Source organism: Myzus persicae, unplaced genomic scaffold (genome assembly GCF_001856785.1).
Source record: "Myzus persicae strain clone G006 unplaced genomic scaffold, MPER_G0061.0, whole genome shotgun sequence".
In the NCBI taxonomy this organism is placed as follows: Eukaryota; Metazoa; Arthropoda; class Insecta; order Hemiptera; family Aphididae; genus Myzus; species Myzus persicae.
In genome coordinates, this window is record NW_019103941.1 from 128,720 (window position 1) to 137,768 (window position 9,049).

The following is a 9,049-nucleotide window of genomic DNA, read 5'->3' on the forward strand; positions in this document are numbered from 1 at the left end:
GTGTATTTAAATTTTTTTTTTTATATATATGTTTAAAAATATGTTTAAAACAATTATCAAAAAAAAAAAATTTAGTTATGAAACTCAGGAGTTACAATATGTGGGATTACGTATATCCCACCGTACATACTGAGCTCATATTTACTCACACACTGTGCCTGTTCGTATAATGAATTTAAGGATTCGATCATTTTTTTTTCTTTGTCTACATTGAATCATTGGTCTATACATTCCTATTATTAACTATGATAAAATCAAATAATATAGAATACGGGTTTATACACATTGATTGAACACCTTACCTAGTAAAATAAATTAAAAATAATAAATAAAAAAAAATTATTATTACTCTTTTACATATATTTGTATAAAAAAAATCAAATCCTTTCATATTATACATAAATATATAACTAAATCACATTAAAATTAAAAAAAATATGTATCAATACATTAAAACTTATTTCAAATCATAGTTCCAAGACTTTTTATCAGATTTATCGTAAATAATAATAAATTAAAATTGTATACAGTTTTTAATTAAAAAAAACTATTACTACTACTATTATATTTGCTTATATGTTTATATGTTTCATTATTGGCTTGCACTGACTTCAAACTGAAAAAAAATAATATTTTTAGTTTTGTTCTAAACTATTTCAGTTATATTATCTTATTCTAATTATTTACCAGTTTTACTTATGATGATCAGCAAAACAGTTTCGGTTTATTGTAATGCAAAGTGGAACGTTACATACTGCACACATCCATTTAGATCTAACTTCTTTTTCTCTTGTGCTGCATTTTGCACATCTTCTTCTTGTCGATATTTTCGGTTGATGAGCTGATTTTTCCAAACGAAGAGAGTCAGGTACAAAAGGCTTGTGTTAATTTCCGCTCGTGATTTTTTAGTGCTTTTAGATTGACGTTTACATACTATTGTTTTGTTTAGTAGCTCCCTTGAAATATCACGTCGGAAGTTTTTCATAGTTATTGTTGTTCCAGTGGATTGTGTATATATAACATGTGCATTTACAACTGCTATATCGATGAAATGAAAAAATATACGGTGCCACCATTTTTTGCTTTTGCGGTCAATTTGGCAGGACTTTTTGTTTTGATCTAATTTATCGACGCAATTCATGTTTTCATTATAGTCTTTTAAAACTTTCGGGCAAGGTATCATTGTCAAAGTTCCGTCTTTAACTCTCCTAGGTACAATATCAGTGTCAGTTGGATTATGGAAATTAGATAAAAGACTAACTGATCGTTTATCTTTCCATTTAATAATTGATATTGAAAATTGATCGGTATTCCAATCATATTCCCCTTGTTTTAAGGACTTGTCATTTTTTAGCTGTGGTAAATGTTTTCTTTTCATGTTTACTGTTCCACACGCATAAATCCCATTTGATTTCAAGTACGATATAAGCGGATAACTAGTAAAATAGTTGTCAAAGTATAAAAAATAGTTTTTATTTTTAAGTGGTGCAGATAAGTTTTTCACTACACGTGCTCCCAAATTTTTTTCTACCGTATCACCAGACTTTCCTGTATAGACATCAAAATTCCAAAGGTACCCGTACTTGTCTGCCAAAGCCCATACTTTATATCCTCTTTTTATGGGTTTTTTAGGCATATATTGTTTGGATGAATGACGGCCTTTAAATTTTATCATTGATTCATCTATAGCTACTATTCTATTTGGATTGTATACTGCCTGACTATTTTTTAAAATTAAATTGAGAAATGGCCTTACCTTGTACAATTTATCGTAGTCGGCGTCTCCTTTTTTTGGAATTACGGAATTGTCGTTCAGATGTAAATGTGATAACAACCAACTAAACCTATTCACTGGCATAATATTACTTATATAATCGTCGTGTAAATCTGGAGCAGAAGACCAGTAATCCCGATAGCTGCATTGTTTTTTTATACCCATTAGTAAGTTCAAACCAATAAAATCATTTATTTCATTAGTATTTGTTTCTGAGTAAGGTTTTCCATTTTTTAAGTAAATTTGATTAGCATATAAATTTGTTTGAAATGTAATATAGTTAATTATTTCATCTGTGATTAAAAGTTTAAATACAGATAGCGGAGTAATTTCATTTATTGTATCTAAAATATTAGTTGGCCCTTGTGAACAGTCAAATGGAACAATTTCAATATTTATATTATTTTTTTTCGACCAAATAGGTTCAATAAACTCGGTTTGTTGAAATGTAGGGGAGACCGGGGCTAGTTGTCACAATATCTATTACTCCGAAACTAGATGGCGCTTCAATTCAAAAATTATATTGCACGTTATCACTATCGTTCTAATCATTTTAATCTTGTCACGAGGACGTTTGCACCTCCGAATAATTGTCGGGATCAAAAAAAGTATATTTCACGTTGGTAAGTAAATATTTTTCTTGAATTCAATTGAAATTTACTACTTATATGTTACTACTATTCTTAGTATTATCAACTTTACATTTAAGTAATGTATTAAGGTAATTTTCTGTATATCGTTTTCGATTGTACATGTAAGTGATAAGTAATTATCAATGTGTTTATCTCGAGTAGTGTATTGGGGTTTCTTGTCACATATCATCTGGGGCCAGTTGTCACATGTGACAACCGACCCCAGGAAAATATCTAAAAAGTAAATAAGTAGGTATTATCTAAGCTAATTCTTAAAATATTTTTAAATTTTTAGGAAAAATGGTTCGTAATTTAAAAAAAAGACAGAAAAAGGGGAAATACCTCCAGATGTAATGTTAAGAGCTGTAAGAAATGTCAATTTAAATAAAGTATCTATTCGTAAAACTGCAGCGGAATTTAAAATAAACTATCGCACACTTGCTAGGTATTGTAAAAAAATACCCGAAAAAGAACAATTAGATACTAAAATTGTTACTCCTTCAGTCAATGTTGGTTACATTAAAAATAGAATGGTTTTTAATGAAACAATAGAGAGTCAACTAGAGTCCTACATTTTAAGAGCTTCTGATATTTATTTTGGTTTATCCCCTAAAGAAATTCGTACTTTAGCTTACCAAATAGGCATTGAAAATTCTTTGAATATTCCTCAGTCATGGACAGAAAATAAAATGGCCGGTTCAGATTGGTTTACTGCATTTTTAAAACGACATCCTACGTTGTCTATTAGAACACCAGAACCAACAAGTTTAGCTCGAGTTTCAAGTTTTAATCGTACAAACGTTGATTCATTTTTTGATAATTTGTCTACGGTTATGTCGAGACACTTTTTTCAAGCTCATGAAATATGGAATATGGACGAAACTGGCGTGACAACAGTTCAATCCCCTAATAGAGTAGTGGCTCGACGTGGATACAAACAAGTAGGAAGTATAGTTTCAGCAGAGCGAGGTACTTTAGTGACCATGGCATGTGCAATTTCAGCTATCGGTAACAATATACCACCATTTTTTGTGTTCCCTAGTGTCCATTATAAAGATCATTTTGTAGCAAACGGTCCACCAGGTTCCAATGGTTCAGCTAATCCTTCTGGTTGGATGCAAGAAAAAGACTTCATCTTGTTTCTTAAACACTTCCATAACCACGTAAAAAGTACAACCGAACGACCTGTATTATTATTGTTGGACAACCATGGATCACATTTGAGTATTGAGGGGCTTAATTTTGCAAAAAATAATGGCATTATTATGCTATCTTTTCCTCCTCATTGCTCACATAAATTGCAACCTCTCGATAGAACAGTATTCGGGCCATTCAAAAAGTATTTAAATTCTGCTGGTGATTCTTGGATCATAAATAATCCAGGCAAAACAATGACCATCTATGATATACCAACTACTGTTTCTCAAGCTTATCCTCTTTCTATGACGCCTAAAAATATTCAATCTGGCTTCAGGTGCACAGGTATATATCCATTCAATAGAAATATTTTTTCTGATTTCGATTTTGCACCAAGTTATGTAACAGATAGAGCAGATCCGACATCTCAAAACACAAACACAGAATCTAATAGTTCATTTAATGGAAATGTGGAATCTGAAATTGATACAGTTATTCCCAATTCACCAAATATACCACTTGTAGAACTTAGTAATTCCGAAATGTTTATTTCTAATCCAAAAGCTTTCAAAACAAATCAAAATAATTCTTTATTTTTAAATGTACTGGAAGAACCCATTGCTGACCAAAGTTATTCAAAACAATCTTCTTCAACAACGCCCAATCATGAAAAAAGCCAAACCATTGTCTCCGATTGATATTCGACCATTTCCAAAAGCATCTGCTAGGAAAACAATCAAAAATAATCGACGAAAACGTGAAACTGCTATTCTTACTGATAGTCCAATTAAAAATCAGTTGGAACAAGAAAAATTAATGAGGAAAATTAAACCAAAAAAAACCAAACAACAAAATTATAATACCAAGAAAACAATTGTCCCAAAAGTTCCTAAAAAAAGAAAAATATCAACAGACCACATAGAAGAGGAAGAATGTTTTTGCTTGGTATGCTTAGAACCATTTTCAAACTCACGCCCTAGAGAAAAATGGATCCAATGCATGGAGTGTAAAGAATGGTCTCATAAGGAGTGTACCAGCGGTAACATACGTTATGTGTGTCACAACTGTGATAGCCCTATTGTCAGTGATGCAAGTTCTGATTAATATGTATTTCTACTGTACCTAGTTATTATATTTAAGTTTTCTTACACAATATCGTTTACCTATTGCTTTTGTTATTTATTCTAGTATAAAGATTAAACTAGTTACCTACTATTTAAAAATGATATTATATTTTAATTATGTTGTATTAAAAAATATAGTTTACCTATTACTTATGTTATCTATTCTAGTACAAAGCTTAAACTAGTTACCTACTATCTAAACATGATATTATATTTAAATAAAGTTGTATTAAAAAATATTGTTAACCTATTGCTTATGTTATTTGTTATAGTATAAAGTTTAAACTGGTTGTTTTCTGTTTTTTATAAATTGGATACTAAAAAATAAAAGTTAAAATTGTATGTTATTTGTCTTTTAAAATACCCGGGACAACTAGCCCCAAGCCTTGTGACAACCAGCCCCTTTTAAGGGGCTGGTTGTCACAATTGTAATGTTTAAAAAATAAAAGTAAAAATTGAACTTAACTTGAAAACTAGTGTTTGTTTTTTTTACAATAAATGCCTAAGATAATATATTTCATTATGAACTTACCACGATATTAAAAAAAACAAAAGATTTTTTTTAAAAAATTGAAATGTCAAAATTGTGACAACCATACCCGGTCTCCCCTACCATTTTCAGGTATAACATTTTCATCTGGTAAAGGCACAGCAAGTTCTTCATTTTCTCTTATTTCAAAATTTTGTTGAATAGGAGGAAAAAGTGTACGGTGGTTTTTGGTAACATATTTATTACAGTCAAAACTCTTTATAACGAATCTGAAGGGACCAAGAGATTTCTTTCGTTATAGAGAGTTTTCGTAATAAAGGGTTTAAAAAAAACAAAATTTTAATTATTTATGTATAAAGGTATGTATGTATGTAATATTATATATCAAACACATCATTATTTTTACAAATAATGAAAGAATGTAATCGTTCTTGGAAATGTCGGCATTATAGCCGATTATTTTTATAGTTTATATATGTAATAGATACGATAACACGTAAATTGTATTATGAAACATAAAATATTGTTTCGTTATTGAGAGTGACTGATACGTTATAGAGAATGAATTGTCTAATGGGTTATGTAGCAAACCAACCATTAATATGTAATGTTTACGTTATATAGAGTTTTTCGTTGTAAAGAGTTTCGTTATAAAGAGTTTTCACTGTATTTGTTATTTCATTTTGATTTATTCTACGACTGGATCGTGTTTTTTTCGGACTTGGTAAAATATATGATCTATTTTCTTCAATGTTAAAAATGTCAACATCTTCTTCTTCGTTATCTGAAGAACTAGACGATTCAACTACAACAAATTGTGGACAGGTTGGAACAGAAAGCTTTGGGAAATATGTTTCATCATCGCCCGAGTTGTCTACTGATGAAATACTGTCGTCGTCAGATGGTAAATCTTCAAAAATAATGTCATTTATTTCACTTTCTTTTACCAATCGAGACATATTTAATATATCTCGCGTACTATTAAAACTACAATAACGTAAACAGAATGATATGAACAAAACTCGCGAGTATATACCGATTACGGCGTCGAAACGTGTACTGACGCGACTAACACTTATTGCACGGTGGGACATATAATGGACGCTCATTATTGCACAAATATTGGGCCATATATTTAGAATAGCTAATCAAAACCAATATTAAATTAAACTATATTATATTTAGAACTAAATGAAAAAAAAAATCATACAAATCGGTCGATTCGATAAGGAGAAAATTAAACATTAATGCCCGTATGCATAGTCCTGTTGTTATGTGTCACATATAGTTGCTTAAGTGACCTTTAGCTAAGTGGCCCATAACATTTTTATGTAACCCATAACTATTATTATGTCCCACATAAGTTGTGTCTTGCATAGACAATATTTATGTATTCAATAGCTATGTAAAAGTTTATGTTATAATAGCCATTGTTATCAGGGTTACTATGTTCACATTAGTGAAAATTGATAAGATAACGAATAATAGTATTACTATTATTCGTAATTCAAATTTGTATAATTCTGAATTCATTTTGTTTTCTAATTTAATAAAAATATTTTATATAATGACGAGCAATTCAGAAAAAAATAAACGAGCCCGTGCTCCTAATATTTCTGAAGAGGAAAAATCAATAATATTACACTGCATATCAAAAGAAAGGGACATAATTGAATGCAAAAAAACAGATAAGTTTAGCAACAGGGACAAAAACTCAGCTTGGGAAAGAATTGCTGTTAATTTCAACACTCACTTAGGTGCAAACAAAGTAAGTACCTATATGAATTATACTATATAGGCAAATTAGGTATATTATATCCTATACCTTCTTGTTTAATGTAATATAAAATAAATATTTCTGTTTGTAACTTCCATAATTAATTTGATTTACTGGTGTATTCAACCAATTATTATGATATTACAAATTTGTGATTACTTATTTTTATTATAACTACCTAGTTACAAGCTTCACATCATAAACTTTTAGTAAAATTGTTGTTTTCGCACAACTAATGTAAATAGATTTTAATATACTAAAGTAAAAATAGGTTGTAAATGCGTACCTACATGAGATATAATTTTTTTACCAGAGAGACTCAAAATGTCTTCGCCGTTTTTGGGAGGTTGAAAAAGCCAAAAGTAGAAAAGGATTTGCAAGAGAAAGGAGAGAACACATGGAAACTGGAGGAGGCCCTGAAAAAGAAAGTTTTAATGACAGTACACCAGAAATAAATAAAATATAAGTTCAACCTCAAATTGTGGAATTGAAAAATACGTATGATAGCGATGGAATTGCTCTTGAGCAATCTGGAAACATAACACAAGAACTTATTTCTATATCCCGGACACAAGACTTATTCCCATTAAATGATATAATTATGCATTCAAATATTTTATTAAATGTCAATGCACCAATAACTGATGACACAGGTGAGTATGTCATTAGATTAATTCTTGTTCTAAACTAATTATTGAATTTTCTGATTAAATTATAATACTTAATTATTTCAAAATGTAATAGTAGGTCCAACTACAGAAAAAGAATTATTATATTATTATTATTACATGGTCCCTAAAACGACTAGCAATCTCATGGGAAACTCTTTTAATAATTCTAGACACAGTACTCTGGTCAATGCCTCTCAAGTCTCCACAGACAGTCTATAAATTAAAAGTAACATGTCTTAAATAATTTTTACAAATTAAAATTAGGTGGTATTTCACTTGAAAGTTTGCTGTTGCATAAAATCGTAATGTTGTCAATAACTGTAGAATGGGAGGTATAGGCAATCCTCGATTATTGGCATAGTTAATACCTAATAAATTTAATAACTGATCCATGACAATTAGTTTTGGAAATCGATAACGTTTGAAAAATGTGTTGTCATTATATTTTTCAAACGGATCTTCAATATTACGAATATACCTTCTTGGAATTCGTTCAACATCAAATTCATCGAAATATTCATCAACCATTTCTACATAATTCACAAAGTTATAAAAATCGTCCATACTACTATATTTTTAAACAACTTTTTAAAATTTATATTTTGAGCATGAAAAATATTGATAGCACGTAAAAATAACAAATTTATGTATCACTTAAGACTTAGGTGGCGGAATTTTAGCGCATAACTTTATGTGTTTGTTTATGGCCTATGTAATACATAAATATCACTGTGCAAGAGAAAATTGTTAAAAGAAATTATGTGTCACATAACTATGTCTTATGTGACACATAAAATGACTATGCATATGGGCCTAAGTTTTAAAAATAAATTTATAAATATAATAATTTGATAAAATTAATTAAGTGATGTTTAATAATCGTAGACTTCTAGAAATGTACACGAATGAGCCATATATAATGGAAAACATATTAAATATCTTAAATAAAACCAACAAACTACTAAAAGTAGAAAAAAATATATTTTATAGGTGGTATACTATTTGTCCCACCGTGCCGGAAAGGTTATTTTTTTGGTGGGATTGTGTATATCCCACCGTGCCGGAAAGAGTTAAGGAAACAGTTAATAGTTTTAAAATATCATGGACGCTTTTATTTTTTCTGGATTTTGTGGGAGCATCCATCTATGCTGAGGAAGTATGTTTTTGATTTCTTTTAGCTGGTTTATTATTAATTTTGGATTAATTATTGAATGGTGTAGTTCAGTAGTTGTCCATTTTGGCCCTAAACTATTGAGTCAACGAGTTCATCGGTCTCCTAGTTAAACTCGGTAAATATTATATTAAAAAATATTAAATGCTGTGTTAATATCTGCGAAATGTCTATCGTTATAATATTCTGTATGCTATTATTAACATCACATATCAACTGATCTAACGTTTTAACTTAATAGTTAGAAATGTTCTTCCTTCGTTATTATGTTAT

At 29.6% G+C, this 9,049-nt stretch overlaps 3 protein-coding genes across 4 annotated transcripts; 2 read left to right on the forward strand and 1 right to left on the reverse strand.

The window, feature by feature from the left end:
• Positions 1–724: 724 nt before the first annotated feature.
• Positions 725–1,939, reverse strand: LOC111036700 (piggyBac transposable element-derived protein 4-like). Its single transcript, XM_022318826.1, has one exon. The coding sequence runs from the start codon at positions 1,937–1,939 to the stop codon at positions 725–727; it is 1,215 nt and encodes a 404-aa protein (XP_022174518.1).
• Positions 1,940–2,759: 820 nt separating this feature from the next.
• Positions 2,760–4,312, forward strand: LOC111036701. Its single transcript, XM_022318827.1, has one exon. It carries the CDS (start codon positions 2,760–2,762, stop codon positions 4,239–4,241), a length of 1,482 nt encoding a protein of 493 aa, XP_022174519.1. The 3' UTR covers positions 4,242–4,312.
• A 2,116-nt stretch (positions 4,313–6,428) lies between these two features.
• LOC111036704 (myb/SANT-like DNA-binding domain-containing protein 3) lies at positions 6,429–7,702 on the forward strand. 2 transcript variants are annotated; one of them, XR_002604794.1, is made up of 3 exons: positions 6,429–6,925; positions 7,248–7,587; positions 7,679–7,702. XR_002604794.1 is itself a non-coding variant. In XM_022318830.1 (2 exons), the coding sequence occupies exons 1-2, from the start codon at positions 6,605–6,607 to the stop codon at positions 7,398–7,400; spliced, it is 474 nt and encodes a 157-aa protein (XP_022174522.1). In that variant the 5' UTR covers positions 6,429–6,604; the 3' UTR covers positions 7,401–7,695. The 2 variants fall into 2 exon arrangements, 1 of the variants encoding a protein (XP_022174522.1); XM_022318830.1 differs by having other exon boundaries at positions 7,248–7,695.
• The last annotated feature ends 1,347 nt before the right edge of the window (positions 7,703–9,049 follow it).

Bases quoted from the DNA above. Each gene is read 5' to 3' on its own strand.
- LOC111036700 (XM_022318826.1), bottom strand. From the start codon at position 1,939: ATGGGTATAAAAAAACAATGCAGCTATCGGGATTACTGGTCTTCTGCT.
- LOC111036701 (XM_022318827.1), top strand. From the start codon at position 2,760: ATGTTAAGAGCTGTAAGAAATGTCAATTTAAATAAAGTATCTATTCGT.
- LOC111036704 (XM_022318830.1), top strand. From the start codon at position 6,605: ATGTTCACATTAGTGAAAATTGATAAGATAACGAATAATAGTATTACT. The intron at 6,926-7,247 runs GTAAGTACCTAT...TTTTTTTACCAG, and splicing joins CTCACTTAGGTGCAAACAAA to AGAGACTCAAAATGTCTTCG.